This window comes from Aplidium turbinatum, chromosome 13, assembly GCF_918807975.1.
Source record: "Aplidium turbinatum chromosome 13, kaAplTurb1.1, whole genome shotgun sequence".
Classification (NCBI taxonomy): domain Eukaryota; kingdom Metazoa; phylum Chordata; class Ascidiacea; order Aplousobranchia; family Polyclinidae; genus Aplidium; species Aplidium turbinatum.
This window is the reverse complement of record NC_137484.1, coordinates 22,023,005-22,040,339: the sequence shown is the minus strand read 5'-3', so window position 1 is coordinate 22,040,339 and position 17,335 is coordinate 22,023,005. Positions and strand designations below refer to the sequence as shown.

The following is a 17,335-nucleotide window of genomic DNA, read 5'->3' as shown; positions in this document are numbered from 1 at the left end:
ATGTACTAAGACTTTCGTTCTCAAGAGAAACCGCCAACGTCGTTAGCAACTTGGGGTTGAGAGAAGACGAAGAGAAAAACCCTAGACGTATCATAGAAGCATTGAAAGCCTATGTGAAGGGGTCTATAAACGAAACTGTGGAGCGCAGAAATTTAAAAAAACGTCTGCAGGGACCGCAAGAGTCTTTCGATGACTATTTAGTATCGTTACGTGATTTAGTGAAAACCTGTAATTACTGCAATGAAGAATGCGCAAACAAAGCCTTGAGGGATCAAATCGTGGAAGGAACTCACGCTGAAGAGACCGTCGAAGAGTTATTGCGAGAGAAGCCTTTAACATTGGACAGATGCGTAGTAATTTGTCGAGCTCGCGAATCTGCCCGTCGGCAAAGAGCAGACCTTACATTAAATCGAGTAAACCACGCTTCGGCCTACAAGCGGAACAAAAGAAATTTTACTCAGACGGCTAAAGGGACAACGGCGAGTAAAGAAAGCTTAACTTGTAGCATGTGTGGCCGCCCGTGGCATAAAACTTTAAAAGACTGTCCAGCTCGCAATAAAACCTGCTTTAAGTGCGGCAAACTTAACCATTTCTCGGCTCAATGTAAGAACCACATGGCAAGATCTGGTAATAAATTGCAGTTACTAAGCACTAATAAGGCAGATAAAGCTCTAAAATTGATGACGTTTCAAGAAACGACGCGTTCACTACGTGGAATCGGTAGCGCACCACGAGTAAATTTGGAAGTTAGGTCACCTAATGGATCGGCAAAAATCACCGTGCTGCCGGACTCAGGAGCGGATATCTCGGCCGCGGATGAAACTACCTTACGTTTGCTCGGAGAAGACGTACGGAACATGGGCCGTGCCACAGCACCAAGAACTATATACACAGTCGATGGATCAACACTGAAGGAGATTGGCCAGCTCAAAGTACAGCTGACGCTGGGTGAGGTAACTACTGAAGACGTTTTACACATTTTTCCTTCTATTCCAGGCGGCATGTTAATCTCGTGGAGAACGGCTAAAACTTTACGAATTCTCCCATCGTTTTATCCTAAGCAGATTAATAGTGTATCACGGAAAGCAACGACGAGCGCTACACTGGAAGACTTGGTCGAGGAATTTCCAACCGTCTTTGATGGAAAGATTCGGGTAATGAAAGGAGAAGAATTTCGCATCGACTTAATGGATCAAGCGCAACCATTTTGTGTGAGTACCCCTAGGGTGGTGCCTTATGCTTATAGAGATAAATTAAAAGAAGAGTTAGAGCTTTTGGAATCTCAAGGCATTATAAAGGCCGTGACGGAACCTACAGAATGGTGTGCACCTATCGTGGTCGCACCAAAAAAGAATTCGGATAATATTAGATTGTGCGTTGATTTCTCCAAGTTAAATAAATTTGTGCGACGTGAACGTTATACATCTTCCTCGCCGGCTGAAGCTGTAGCCGACATTGATGCAGAACAAGCACGTTTTTTCACAACATTTGATGCTTTAAAGGTTTACTACCAGTGTCCTTTAGAAAACAATAGCCAACTGCTAACGACCTTCATCACTCCATTTGGCCGGTACAAATTTCTACGTGCCCCATTTGGTATTTGCTCAATCTCTGAACATTACAATCGAAGAATGGATGAAGCTTTCTCTGGATTAGACAACTGTCGAAAGGTAGTAGATGACGTTATTATATTTGACTCTAACGTAACCGATCACATCAATAGAGTAAGAAAATTTCTTCAAAGATGTGCAGAACGAGGGATCTCTCTTCATAAGGATAAGTTCAAATTTTGTCAACAACGCATTAAGTTTGCTGGATTCGAACTATCCCAGGAAGGCTATAAAATTGATAGCTCCTTGTGTAATGCACTTAGTGATTTCCCAATACCTGCTAACGTCACTGACTTACGTTCGTTTTTTGGTCTCGCTAACCAGTTGTCTAGCAACAGCAAAACTGTAAGCAAGTACTTATTGCCTTTAAGACCTCTGCTTAGCAGTAAAAACGAATTTATCTGGACTCCGAAATTTACTGAAAGTTTTAAACAAGCGAGAAAAGCGTTGTCTGAAATCCCACTTCTTGCTTTTTACGACGTTAACAAACCAACGCGATTACAGACTGACAGCTCGAACAGTGGTTTAGGCTTTTTACTTCAACAATGCAGTGACAGCACCTGGCGTACGGTTCAAGCTGGATCGCGCTTTCTGACGGATACAGAAACTAGGTATGCCACAGTCGAAAAAGAAATGCTGGGTGTCACCTGGGCGATAAAAAAATGCCACAAATTTCTTGCAGGCCTGCCTCATTTTGACGTCATAACTGATCATAACCCTTTAATTTCGATTTTAAACCACAAGCGTTTAGATGAAATCGAGAATCCACGGTTACAGCGCATGAGGATGAAGGTCATGGAATACAACTTTACTGCTCACTGGCAAAAAGGTGCATCGAATCAAGCCGCCGACGCCCTGTCTCGTAGCCCTGTCTCGTAGCCCCGTGTCGGACCCAACACCAGACGATGAAATAGCAGAAAACGGTATCCAATCTATGCACAGGTTTGCAGAACTCAACGCTTGCGTAGATTTAAATTTAAGGCTTGTCAATCTCAAGGAAGTCGCATCAAACGACCAATGTTATCGCCAACTAAAGCAGATCATTGTTGATGGATTCCCCAATTATAAGTCTCAATTGTCTAATACGTTAAAACCCTTTTGGAAGATACGACATGAATTAGCAGTTGACAATGACTTTATTGTGTATGGTGGTCGATTATTCATTCCGAAAAAACTTAGAAGTGAGATACTTGCTAATTTACACGAATCTCACCAAGGCGTTACCCGTACCAGGGAACGCGCTCGTTTGGCCGTTTATTGGCCCGGCATAGACCATGACATTGAAACCGTAATTTTATCGTGTCAAAAATGTCAAGATGACCTCCCCTCGTTGTGCAAAGAGCCAATGGTGTTGAGAAATCAACCCATTCGCCCTTTTCAGGAACTAGCGATTGACTTAGCTGAATTTAATGGACAACACTATCTAATTATGGTAGATTGTTTTACAGACTGGCCGTCAATTTATTTCATGAGGCATAACACTACGTCTATTGTGATCATCAAAGCTTTACGTGACTATTTTACTCGCACTGCAATACCAGATGTTATTTGGTCTGACAACGGACCCCAATTCAAGTCTGAGAAATTCTCCAAATTTCTTCATGAATGGGGAGTGCGGCATCGTACTTCTACTCCAACCTATCCGCAATCTAATGGGAAAGTTGAAGCAACCGTAAAGAGCATGAAAAAGTTAATTCGTCGTTCATGGACGCATCGCTACCTCGACGAAGATCAACTAGCAAAAGCTTTGATGCAGTATCGAAATACGCCATGCAGGAAGGATGGATTGTCACCTGCTCAGAAACTGTACGGACGACCGACTCAAGACACCCTTCCAGTACATCATCGGGCCTTCTCTCATAAATGGAAGAGCGAGATGCAACAAGCTGAAACGCGAAAAGAGATGTCCATTGAAGACACCAAAGCCTACTACGACAATCGTGCTCATCGTCTTCCTGAATTCCCGATCGGAACTCACGTCGCAGTACAAAATTCGAACACCGGACTGTGGGACATTTATGGGAAAATAGTCGCTGTGGACGACTACCGGAAATACACTGTTAAAACTGCTAGCGGCCGATTGTTAATTAGAAACCGCAGATTCATTCGACGGAGAATATCTGCGTCTATCCCCTGGCCCATCGAGCCGCCGGACAATGTCAGACCTTCCGCTAGTGTCAACGTGGACTTGCCTGCTCGACCGCGCAGACAGGTTAAGAGACCGAATCGACTTATTGAAGATCCGAGTTGGCCTTAACCTGCCTGGTGGAATGTATTAATTTTGGTGTTGTATTTTGTAGTGTCATTGAACTTAAGGGGGAGGTGTTGTAGTATTTGCAATAATATGCTGGAAGCACTGCTTGTTGCAATCAGCGCGAGGAATGTCCGATTCTCCAGAAGCTACATTCTTGCGCTGACTGCAACGTGTTTATGTTAAGTTTAATCAGTTCGACTTATGCACTGGTAGAGAGCACACGTGTAATTCTTTTCCCTCAGTTTTCACAAATAAAAGGTATCAAACAATGATGTCATCCTGACGAATCATCGCATAAACAGCTCAGTTTTGAAATTTATTGTTTTGTTTGTTTGGTTTTATCACATTTAACTCACCAGTTCTAAACGTTCAAGTGTGTTCTTTTGGCTTACCATTTTCCTTAGAGCAGGGGTCACCAAACTTTTTTCTCTGAGGGCCGGATTGCTGCGAGATTAACAGCTGCGGGCCGGATGCATATTGCGTAAAGATATACAACTATTTAGAATTTCCATTGACTTGAATTGAGCAGAATAAATAACAAAGTCAGCGGTGGAATAGCAAAGTTGTGATGAAAATCGAAAGGTTGCTGGAAAAGTTATCCCCTGCTGTGATACACGACAGGGCATCGAGCTCTTAAAAAAACATTACATCTTTCCAAACTTGGCCTAGACTGTCCCCATTTGTGGTGGCCTAATGATAAACAGCAACGTCAGTCCTTTCCCAAAAGTTTGGTAACTTTTTTCCTTAACAGTTGTAGTGCAGCTGTTATTTTCGCGGCACGTGGCGGGTCGGATGAAATCAGTTCGCGGGCCGGTTCCCGCCCCCGGGCCGTAGTTTGGTGACCCCTGCCTTAGAGCAACATTTTTGGACCAAGCATTGCTTAAAAATTATTGTTTTCGAAATCATTCATGGAAAATTAAATATGTTCAATTGTTCACAGCTTATGTCCTTTTCCAGAAGCTCTTATTTCACTGCATTAGCAGTTTTTGCTTACCACGTCATGCACGTAATTGGCCAGAATAGCAAATAATTGTGGTGTGACACTCTTGTAGTTCATGAAAATAAGTCCGGCTTATTTTTCAGATTTCACCGTGTTTTAGAACTAAATTTATTTATTAGGGATTAATAACAAGTGTTGATAGTTTGAAATTTGCTCTATTTGTTGTTTATTGTATTGTAATTACACGAAACAGACATAGCTCTGCAACAATACGACATTTAACACTATAACACTAGCCGACAAAAAAAAAATTTTTTTTAGTGCCGAAGATATTTCAACTGTTTTTAGCTAATTTCGAGTCGCTGATTTCGAAAATGCAGTCAGTATTTGTCTATGAGGTCTAATTTTCAGGTTACATGATTCCACTGCATGAGTGCACTTATGCATAATTGTTCATGTAATGTAAAGTCTACTCACGAGTCAAACATATTGTTAAAAGACACAAATCAATTTCAGCAAGCCAACAAAGAACTTAAAGTGCCCCTGACAGGTTGGATCCAAGTATAGTAACTTTTTAAAGCATTTCCTAGCGCAGAATTACACTTAGCGAACTTTTTAATCTTAACCTCGTAGCTCGACTGGTTAGGGCGCAATTTAATCAAACGACTGCCCCGCAGCGCCACCACAGGCGAAACTCCATATTTCACTGCTCTGGGACGACTTTGGTGGTATTACGTCATCCTAAGTGGACGTTGTTAGCAACGGATGAAACAAACGCTTCCTAGATGTAATTGGTGGATCACAGTTTGGTCGGAGTTGGTACAAGCGGTTGCTTTTTCGAAGATTTATTGTTTTTTGCAGTTTAATAAAACTGTACTGGATACGTTCCTACAAAACCTAAAATATACTTGAAGTGAAAAATGAAGAAATCGTACGAATCATCATTCATATTTAATTCATCATCACTATTCAAAAATAAATAAAATTTCTCTCTTTCTTTCATAATGTGCCTTCAGTTGGCCATTGAAATCCTGTGTAACGGCCATCTGGATCTGGAAAATTGTTTCGGATTCGCCAAACAATGCATGACGGCATCACAATCCGATTGTTGCATCCGAGAACATCACCTTGTGGTATACACTCCAACACATGCCAGTAGGCGTTTTTACTTGAGTGGTATTAACAAAATCATCTTCAGTGAAGTGAACATATACGACTAGTTTTGTATGGCCCATCCCACTTTCGAACACTTGAAGAAAACTTTGACCATTTTCTTCTCAATACGGTACCTTGTTTTGTGGGAAAAGAAAGCACACGGTCTTTATCACTGACAATGTCACATAAACAGCAATTTGTAGGCATTGCCTCAACCATAAATTAAAGGTACTGTTTGTGAGTTACTGTTGTTACACTGCAAATGGCAATAGCCAGATTAGGACAAATAAAAAAGTATGAAAATTGTAGCCCTATGAAACTGCAGTTTCAATTGAATTGAGATGCTGTTTGATAAAAGTAAACTCAACCTATTTGATCGAAACCTGATAGTAATAATAAGTTCACTTTTTCATTTTGATATTTCTTAATTTGCACATGCTTTAGACCAACAGAGCCCCACACATTCACGTTTTGCAGTAGCCGTACCATAGGCGTAGCCAGGGGGGGGGGGCGAAAGGGGCCATGGCCCCCCCCCCCAAATTTTCAAAGTTTGGATTCCGAAGTTGAGCCCTTTGTTGAAAATATAATAAAGTTTGTAGAAATTTATAACGTTTTCCAAGACATCTGGCTATTAACACCCCAAGGACTTGTTTTAGACACACAGAAAGACACCAATAAAGTTTGCAAATCGTAAATTGCGCAAAATTTACTCGATTTACGTTTCTTTTAACTAATTTGTGAAAGCAATTTCAGAATGGCTCATTCTGTTGGGTTTTTGTGTAGCTGAGTTTTTGGTGTTCTCTAATTTTAGCCGCAGATTTTGCCCGTTCGTGTGTAAGAGCTACCTTTAATAAGTTAATAGCTGTTTTTCTGCTAATAAATTTCATACAGATATTACCCTAAAAGTGTTTCCAGAAAGCGCTATAATCCATTATTTAAGTGTAATTTTGCAAAATTTTTCCGGGGGAGCATGCCCCCGGACCCCCCTAGAATACGCGTGCCTTCGGCACGCTCTAACCCCCACCAGTTTCATATCTTCCTCTTGCTCAAGCCACCAGGATAGACCACTGCACATCAGGTGGCGATGTCTTAAATCAAACACTTTGTCTTTCTCTTCAATTCATCAAATATTTGGCCACCCCCAAATTTTTTTCCTGGCTACGCCATTGAGCCGTACCATACTTTACCAAGTCATCACAGAGAAAGAATGTATCCTTCCCGCTTACTGTGACGTCACAGCGGTGTTGCCGTTTTTATTTTCGTAATTGAATGATTGCCAGATTCGCCCATGTCAACGAAAGTTTGCAAGCGTGTAACTTAGTAGCCTGTTGATATTTTTTACGATTTGCTGGTCAGGGAAGTTTGTTAGTGTCTTCTTTTTGGTATCTTAGGTAAATTTCGCAAATTTATTTACCTGTCAGAGGCACTTTAAAAACCTACACACAAACATAGGATTATTAGGTATGGTAGCTTCTTATTCTTCACCTTGCTTAAGTGTCTGCCATAAACCTGCGCTTAAGAGATCTACGAGAGTGAACTGCAAAAGCATCATCGCGTTTAATAGACCAGCAATAGTCAGCTAGCATGGTAGCATCCCACCCATCTCCCATCTTAAATCCTCTAAAAAAAGGACATATGGTAGCCCTAATTTTGGATGAGTTGGTACTTTTGACAGAAAGCCACACAGCAAACTTCAGCTGCAAACCAGAAGGAACCACCCCATAATCTCTACACAAGGAATCATTGCTTGCAACTTTCGAAAGGTTTTTCCAACTAGTTTTATTATGATTTTTTTTTGTGTTCCGGTAGCTACCTCCAACGGTTGCGCTTTGAAAACGTGGTTTTAGCAATTACTGAAATTTGTAAAGAATTGTTTACGCTCCAGTAGGCCTATGACTCAAAACCGATTGAAAAGCCTAACTATACATGTTGTGCATCAATTCAGACGTCGCAAAATTTTATCATTTGATGCTGTGATCCGTAACTTTGCATTGCAAACAGTCCAGAAAGGGTTGAATTAAATCAGGGATGTCCAAAGTCCAGCCCGCGGGCCAACTCCGGCCCACGAGACGTTTTTGTATGGCCCGCGCCTGTTGTTGTACAATGTGTTATTTTTGGCCTGCAGACACACAAAAATAATATAAATTCAACTTGCAGTTTTCAGAAAAATTATTGTAGCTGTTGGCCCGCGAACACTTATTATCAAATCTGGCTCGCGTGGGAAAAAGTTTGGACACTCCTGAATTAAATGCTTGATTGAACTATTTTCGTTGCCTGTAGGCCTATTGTGTGTTTACAAAGCTTTCTAGACAAAATAGTTTGTGTCAATGGCATTTTTGCTGCAAGTGTAATCCAGTGATTATTGATGATTTTTTACATTGAACGAAGTTCTTTTGATGCTGAGGAAAGTAGGCTAATTTCAGCTTAACACGAACATGCAACGCAAGATACAAATTAGTTGTATATTTGCTAAAAAAATATTATGGGGCCCATTTTTCGTATTGTTTCCCGACCAGTGCTGACTTTTCTCGGAGGCCCTGGTTTTGAGCGACAATAAGGATTCGAGGAAGGTACGAGTAGAGGCAAAAACGGAAGAGGAGTGGAAATGTTGGTTGCAGGAGTACAGTAAAAGCTCAAATACTGCATGGAATATTAAGACAACGTATCCTAATGTTAAAAGATTTGCCTTTAGAAAGACTACATATGTCAGCACAACCAGCAGGCGTTCAACAAAAGCAATGCAAAAAGTCAAATCAAAGTAAGTTGTTGCAGTTAGCCTATATAGTTCTGTAGGCTATAATCACTTGTGTATCCTTGCCTATTTTTTGTGTTGAGTTTTGTTACAATAGTTTTTAGAGTTTTCACAATCAAAGGTCAAAGAACCTTTACTGAATTTGAATAGCTCGCAATATTAGCCTAGAATAAAAAGTATGTAAAAATTCAGTTGATGAAGATAATTGCAAGGGAATTTAGCCTACCCTGCTTCCATTTCATTTTTTCTTGTGTAATATGCTCCATTTTTGTTTGTTTTAATAGGTGCCCTTCAAAGATGAGTGTTAAGATCAAACGCATCACAACTGATAACAAAAATAAAGATCCAATGGTGTCCTCTTTTCCTTGTTACTTTGTTTTGTTACTTTTAAGGAAAAACACAACCACACTTTGGAGTCTTGTGCTGCATTAGAGCAACTTAAAATTCTGCCTGATACGAAAGCAACTTTTTTTTAGATATTTTCAAAGTGGATTTACTGCTGCTGAAGCTTTGTCAGTAGAGCAGTCAAAGCTTTCTGCAGCGGGAAATTTGTCTGACATAGCAAATAGCCGCATGAACCCAAAGCGTGACTCTGTGTATTGCTGGTGGGGGTTGACAATCATGCGGTACATACACAGGCGAGAAACTGTTTCAATGCATCAAAGACTTTGCACAAACATTACAATCAAAAGTGCAATTAAAGGAATTTGGGAATGGTTCACTTGTTTGTGTGGTTGCTACCCCTCTGATGGAACGTGTTCATGGAATGCAACAATCTTGTGGAATGGTTTTTGTAGACTTCACATCTCATTTAGGCAAGTAAAATCTATGCATCTTCAGTTGATGCAAAGTTGGCCGTCTGTATATGTCAGGTGTTTCCAGTGGCGTAGCAACGCAATATGCCGCCCTTGGATTTTTGCACGAAATGCCGCCCCCCTCCTCCCTTAACACTCGTAAAAGCTGATTAAAATTCCACACAATAGAAAAATTACAGCAATGTTTGTTTAGTTTTTATTGAAAGTTCAAAATTCAATACGTCCAGCTTTCATTGAAGCAAATTCAGCAATTAAATCATCAAAAGATAATGTCTCGACTAAATCATTTTTAATGAACAGTAGGCTATTGCTAGAGCAGACAGCCTGCTTTCTCCCATAGTCGATCTCAAGTAAGATTTTATCACCTAAGTTTTGAAAAAAACTTCTTTCACAGCTTGCGATGAAAACGGCAACATTGAGGTGAAGCTTATGGCTCATCAATGAATAAGGTGTTGATTCACATAAACGATGTTTGCTTAACCACTGCAGCACGTCCAGCAGTGCTTTAGCGTCATTTTTAAATGTAAAACCACTAGATTGTACTAGTCGATTAAACCTAGAGATTTCTAATCTTAACTCAGTAAAAGTTACGTCATCAGGATACATTTTCTCAAATTTGTCCATATCTATTTCGATACTGTCACTTCGCAACAAGGAGTGTAGATTTAAAAAGCCGAATACTTCATTTAGCAAGCACATATTGCTGAAATGCTTTTCAGCTTCACTCCGAAACCGGTCCATAGCTTCTAACATGCATCTCTTGATTTCTTCAACAGCCGAGAGACTATACGGCTGCATATTCGCCAGGCATTTTCTTCCTTCTGATCCGACTCTCTTCGATCGGTATTCCTTGCTTTTTGCAGATCTTGATCGCTCTTTCAATGCATTGCTTTATCAGCGCATTGCACTCATTGTTCAAAAAAACAATAAATGCTTCCATCCTGTGGGTATATTTTCCCAGAGACAGACCTTTTCTCTGTAATTATTTTTGAGTGTCATAAGATTCTTTTGGGACTTCCAACCAAAATTGTAAAAGATCGCATCAAAGATTCCACCCTCTTGTCCTCGTGCATCAATATTTTCATTTTGATCACAAAGTTTGTTTAATGCACCCACCACACCAATGAAATATTGCTGAAGCGCTTTCACAGCTTCATAGTGCGCACTTCATCGTGTGTCAGCCACTCGTTTTACCACATTTGGCACATACTTAAGCAACACCTCCCATCTGTGAGTAGAAGCAGAAAAGAAGAAATAAATCCTTTTCACAACAACAAAAAATTGTTCAGAAACTTCCGACGATCTCACTGCGTGAACTCCTGTAAGGTTAACTGAGTGGTTTCTACATGGGATAAACAAGGCCTCAGAACTAGTATTTTTTTTATTCTGCATTGTACTCCAGTACTGACTCCTGCCATGGTGGAAGCATTGTCGTATGCTTGGTCTCTACACATCATTATGTTTAAGCCATTTGCTGAAGCTCATTGAGAATAGACTTAGTAATTTCGTCTGCATATTTTCCGTGCAGTGGAAAAAAAATTCAGAAAGGATTCCTTTATTTGTAGCCTACCTCGTTATTGCTGTCGATTTTGAACTACAGTAGAACTCGGTTAATCCGGATTCGATTTGACCGGCGATTTCATCGGGATTAGGCGAAGATCCGGTTTAACCGATGACGGTTCTATCAAGCCTGACTCAATTGTACTTCCAGTTTCATCCGGATTAGGCGAAGATCCGGATTAACCGAATCCGGATTAAGCGAGTTTTACTGAATCTAACAATAAAAGCCATTTCATCGATATGAGAGTCGTCAGGAGTACAGTCAAGTAAAATTGAGACGTACTTTGCTGTCTATCTCCTCCAGCATGTGATCTTTAACCTTTTTACCAAAAAGCTCAATTAATTCATTTTGGATAGCTGGTGAAAGGTATGTTGTCATGCTCTTTTTGGCGAGTTTGGTATTAAAATGTGCTCGTAAATGACTGTATGGTACTGTAATTTGCAAGGAGGTTTAAAATTTCAAGAAAATTTTCCTGGTTCCTTGAATTAGAATCTTCCACATTACCACAAAGAGTAAGATTTTGTTTACTAAGACACTTTATGATTGCTATTACGCTCTGGAAGATTTTTCTCCATCTACTTTTTTCCTTATTCATAAGAATTTAGATTTTTTTGTCAGTTGTTTGAGAATAAACTAATGTGACTGTCTTTGTTCGTTTAAAACAGGGGTCACCAAACTTTTTTCTCTGAGGGCCGGATTGCTGCGAGATTAACAGCTGCGGGCCGGATGCAAATTGCGAAAAAATATACAACTATTTAGAATTTCCATTGACTTGAATTGCGCACAATAAATAACAAAGTCAGCGGTGGAATAGCAAATTTGTGATGAAAATCGAAAGGTTATCCCCTGCTGTGATACACTACATGGCATTGTGCTCTTGAAAAAACATTACATCTTTCCAAATTTGGCCTAGGCTGTCCCCATTGGTGGTGGGCTAATGATAAAAACAGAACACCAACATGTAGGCTGCCTGGTGGAAAAATGTACAAATTCAACATACAATAACGAACTATAAGAACAAACAATTTTAACAAAGAAATCTCTATTACACAAAAGGCAAACCCAACCTTTTTCCTTAACAGTTGTAGTGCAGCTGTTATTTCCGCAGAACGTGACGGGCCGGATGAAATCAGTTCGTGGGCCGGTCCTGGCCCCCGGGCCGTAGTTTGGTGACCTCTGGTTTAAAACGTTATCACATTTTGCCGCCCTCCAGCAACGTGCCGCCCCTGGATTTATCCACAAGATCTAATGGGTAGTTACGCCACTGGGTGTTCCCAACGTTTTTTGACCCAAACTCTACTACAGTTCGAATCTGTTAATTGCATACCTAAGGTTAATGATTAAACAATTTCGACTGCACTTAATTCATATCACTTCTTTCCAAATACATTTTGATGACATCACATGTTGTCTTGTATGTTTCATTACAAGATTCTTTTTCATTTGTAGACCAAACAAACGCCACTCTTACTGTTTTATTGTGTGGAAGTCCTATGGGTGCTCTTCCATTGGCAGTGATCATTTCCAGTGGCCAAGATGAGGAATGCTGCACAACTGGTAAACATAGTAGTGATGAAACTACCGCAATCATCTCTTTGCAAGCACTGTTAAAAAGTTTCAAATTTTAACGTCCGCTGTCGGTCCACTTCAGCCATGCGACAAAACTGCCTGCATTGCCACAATGGGTGTCCGTTAGAACACACAGGACACTCCCAATCGCATGGTTCTAAAGAATAGTTTGCACCAACGCTGCTCTTAGCAGTATGGGGTCCACCCGGGGGGTCCACTATATCCCCGGGTCCACCCCTTACTGAACCCTGTGATGCATATGACAGAACACCTTTACCTGACTTGGTTCTTCTTTCCTGGTTCGATTGAATCTTGTCCCTGTTGAGAGCTTGTGCCAAATATCCACCTTGGACCCGAGCATACTGGTAAATATGATCAGCCAGTTGAGCAAACGTAAGCCCTACTTAAACAGAGACCTCAATCAACCGATCCTGCAGCTTGGGTAGCAGACGACTCACAATACTTGTCAGGGTGTGACGTGTGTTCAACCCACAATCTAGTCTTCCCCCACAAGTCATTTCACAATCCTTCATCTGACGCGACAAATCCAATAGTCCCTGCGTGTTCCCTTCCTTAAATGAAGGTCCATTTACAGGCCTCGAAATTTGTACTTTTTTCCGAAATTTGACTGGCCCTTTCAATTTATTATTATTATTATTGTAACTGTCTCCGCCGCCAGTGTAGCCAAATCGTTTGGCATCCGCTGGCTTCGATCAGTCTTTCAACAAGGTTGATAGGATCTCCATTCTGTTTTGTCCTTTGCGATGTTTTGCAATCGATGGAGATGTGGTGTGCTGAGCAGGGATCCCAGGCCAGCTTTCCTGATGTCAGATCTCAGCAGTTGTAATAAATTGGTACGGTGACGTCCGGTTCGGCCTTGGTACTTTTTGCTGCCAATTATTGCAAATTCAAGGGCTTTCTGGGGAGGTGAGTCCTGGTGAAGTCTCAGAATGTGTCCAAACATGTTCCATCTCATGGTGGAGATCTTGCAAGACAATGGTTCACTGTTGCATATTTTGTAGAGATTTTTGTTCGAGATAAGACTGTTTGGCCAAGTATGACCAGTTATGACACGTAAATGTCTTCGATGACAGGCATCCAATCTTTCAAGACTTCCTTTGGTAACAGACCAGCTATTACAGTTGTAGATCATAATTGGGATGCAGTACGCGTTGTACAATCTTAGTCGCAACTGTAATGGGATTCTCGATCTCTTGCTCCATAGTTTCCAGTGTGATCTGAAAGCGACATTGCCTAAATTGCAGCGGGATTTGACATCGGCAGTGCTGCACAATAATGATCCCAAAAGTTTGTGTGTACGCCATTTTTCGTTTTCTCGAATCGGTAGGCTATCAGTATCAGTTTCATTTGTGTCTGCAAGAAATATGTGGGTGAATTCAGTTTTAGTCTCATTCATGAAAAGATTGTAGTTTTTCAGGTTCTTTGTAGCAATAGATTGTAGCATATCAAGTGGCTGTCTTTCCTCATCCAGAAACTCAACATCGTCTGCATACTCCATTTCCAGAGGCATGCATGTGTCAGATATAAGGGGCTTTGGTCTGGAGGACTGCTCTCGCACTGAGCTCAATGCTGCAGATAGATAGCAGGTGAAGAGTATTGGGGAGAGGCTGTCTCCTTGAGGGGAACCGATGGTAGTCTCAAAGTTTGCGGACATTTCGTTGTTAATGCGCACATACAGTTTCGTGCCAGCTAGCAGGGTGCGGGTTAGTCGCAGTTCATCTTCATTACAGCCAGCTTGGTCTAAAATTTGAAGGATTTTTTTGCGTTTGATGGTGTCAAAGGCTTTGGACATATCTATTCCCATTTTGTGGAAGTCCCATTTTCTAGCCATTACCACTGAAACGAGCATACGTTGTGCCCAGACAATGTCAGCACAGCTTCTGCCACGTTTGAAACCGCTTTGGAAAGGTCCAGTGAAGCTGTCAATTTTGTGTTTAATCCGATGCAAAATGATGATGGAGAGGATTTTTCTGATGCTATTGAGGAGCACAATGGGTCGAAGATTAGCTGGTGGTCCTTTTGGTTTCTTGGGTTTTGGTATAGCAATTAGTATGCCTTCTCCGATGGTGTATACTGGTTTGTGTTGTTTGAAAGATTCATTAATAGTCTGTGATATTAAACCGGAGGTTATGTCTTTGGAGAATTTGAAGAGTTCGTTGTTGACGTTATCAGGGCCAGCAGCACGACGGTTTTTCAAAGAAGAAATTGCTGCAGACACTTCCTCAGTGGTTATTGGTGTTTGCAAGGGTCTTGCTTCTCCGGTGAATGGTTGTATTGGTTCATCATCTGAATCTGTAAATTGTTGCTGAAACCATTTTCTTACAATCTCTACTTTGCTTTTGTCTGAGAGCACAAAACTGCCATTGACATCTTGAATCATAATGGGGGTAGGAGGCTTTCTCGCTTTAAATAGTTTTGCTGCTTGAAACATTTTACTGCTGTCTTCAGATGCGGATATTTCTTCTGCCAAAGAGTTGGCTTTCTTTATTGCAACCTCCTTTAATCTTTTGGATATGCTGTGTAGGATGTTTGTACGTTTCTTTCGGAGGTTAGAGCGTTCCATGTTGTTTGTGCTTTGATAAATTTGTAGCCTTAAAGCTTTTTGCTGTTTGGACAGATCTGCTACTTGTTGATCAAACGTATGTTGTGGTGGGTTGCTTCTGGTGATGCCGGCAGCTTTTATGGCTGAAACTTTCATGCAGTCAAGTAGATGGTTTATAGTTGTGTTTGGATCATCGTTGCGGTCTAATTCGCTCAACATATTCTTCAGAATTTTCCTATATGATTGCTGGGTCTTTCGATCATCTCTCAGACGATGGATGTTGATTCTCTGTTGCTTGGATTTCTTTGGATGGCGTTCGTGAATTAAATGAATTTTATCAATTCTTAGTTTCGTGGAAACAAGCTTGTGGTCAGAGTTTAGGTCCGTGCCTGCAAAAGACCTTGCGTTTTGTAGTAGAGGGCGTGCTTTCTGTTGACAGATGACGTAGTCAATTTGGTTGTAAATAGGCTTACTTAAGTTGGGGTTGTTTGGATCTTTCATAAATCCCGTCCAGGTAGTGCGGTGTCTGCTTGGGTGTTGAAAGGCAGTGTTGCTAGCAAAGTAACCATTGGCAGAAAGGAAATCCATGAGTGCATTACCGTTCAAATTGCGTTGGCCAGTGCCGTAACTGCCCAGGCATGCGTTTAGGCCCGTGTCAATGTCATCTTGGGTAAGCTTTCCGAGTTTGGAGTTCATGTTGCCACATATAAAAGTAAGCCAGTTAGCGGGGGTGGTGCTAGCAGTGTGAAGTTCTGCATAGAAATTTTCAAGATTTTCTGGTGTTTCTGCTGCTCTTTCAGAGGTTGGTCCATAGGCGTTGATCAGCCGCATTTTTGTTAGACTACCATTTCGAGTTGGAATAGCGAGGTCCATAGTTGCAATTCTGTCGCTAACGTACTTATAGTTCACAACATGGTTGATCAGCCTTTGGCCAATAATAAATCCCAAGCCATAATGAACTGATTTGTTTTGTTGCAGCAGGACAAGTTTGTGCCCTGTTTGTAGGTTGACTTCTTGGTGGTCCTTGATTTTGGTTTCTTGAATGCATAAGAGATCAATATTGTAGCTTTGGCAGTCTTTGCCCAGAGTTTGCTTTTTGGTTTCAGCATTAAGGCCTCGTACATTCCATGTGCCGATGGTGATTTCCCATGGTATAGTGTTGGGCCTTGAAGGTGCTTGTTGAAAGTTAGACATCTTTCCGAAGGTGGGCCGAGGGTTTATCCTTTTACCACCCACTCGGTGTTTATGCGGCTGTCAGCCCGCAAGCCTAGACGATGATTAGCTTCCTGAAAAATCAGTACTGACAGGGTGAACCGCGAGAAGGTTATCGTCTTTTCCCACCCCAACGGACAACGGCCCTTTCAACGGACATTAAATATCTCAACCGGACATATTTTTTGCATGTAGATTTTGCACAAAATCACACTACAGTATTGTGTAGTCGTGTTTGTAGAGGAAAATTTTCTACAACAGAACAACTCTGCAATGGTTGATGGCTTAATTAACCGACCCTGAAGTATACTGGAGCAGATTGCTTGCAAATAAATCAGTGCGTTAATGACAGTCGTGTAATGTTATTGCCAACTTTTGCCAAAATTTTCGAAAATTTTTTATATAAACGGATGCTGAATTTTATTGACAAATGTAATATTTTAACCCCAGCTCAACATGGTTTTCCTGAAAATGATTCAACAAGATTAGCATTGACAAAAATTTATGATGATTTACTTTCTAACTTGAATGATCACAAATACACATGCTCGGTTTTTGTTGATTTAAGTAAAGCTTTCGATACAGTTGATCATGGCATACTTTTAAAAAAAACTTCACCATTATGGCTTTCGTGGCAAGTTTTTAAACGTTTTAGCATCTTATCTAACAAAGAGAATGCAAAGTACAAAAATTAACGGTAAGAAGTCTAATTTCAATGTTGTTAAATGTGGTGTCTCACAGGGGTCAATCCTTGGTTCCTTGCTTTTTCTTCTTTATGTGAATGATCTTCCAAATGCATCTTCTTTTTCAACTACACTTTTTGCTGATGACTCAAATTTTCATATGTCAGATAAATGCCTGTCATCTCTCCAAAAAAATGTCAATAGAAAAATAGAAAAAATTG

At 40.8% G+C, this 17,335-nt stretch overlaps 1 protein-coding gene across 1 annotated transcript; it reads right to left on the bottom strand.

Moving 5' to 3' along the window:
• Positions 1-12,447: 12,447 nt before the first annotated feature.
• Positions 12,448-16,413, bottom strand: LOC145781746 (uncharacterized). The gene is made up of 4 exons (XM_082593415.1): positions 14,158-16,413; positions 13,115-13,228; positions 12,934-13,018; positions 12,448-12,641 (listed from the first exon to the last, which is right to left on the bottom strand). Exons 1-4 carry the CDS (start codon positions 16,411-16,413, stop codon positions 12,448-12,450), a joined length of 2,649 nt encoding a protein of 882 aa, XP_082449541.1.
• Positions 16,414-17,335: the final 922 nt, after the last annotated feature.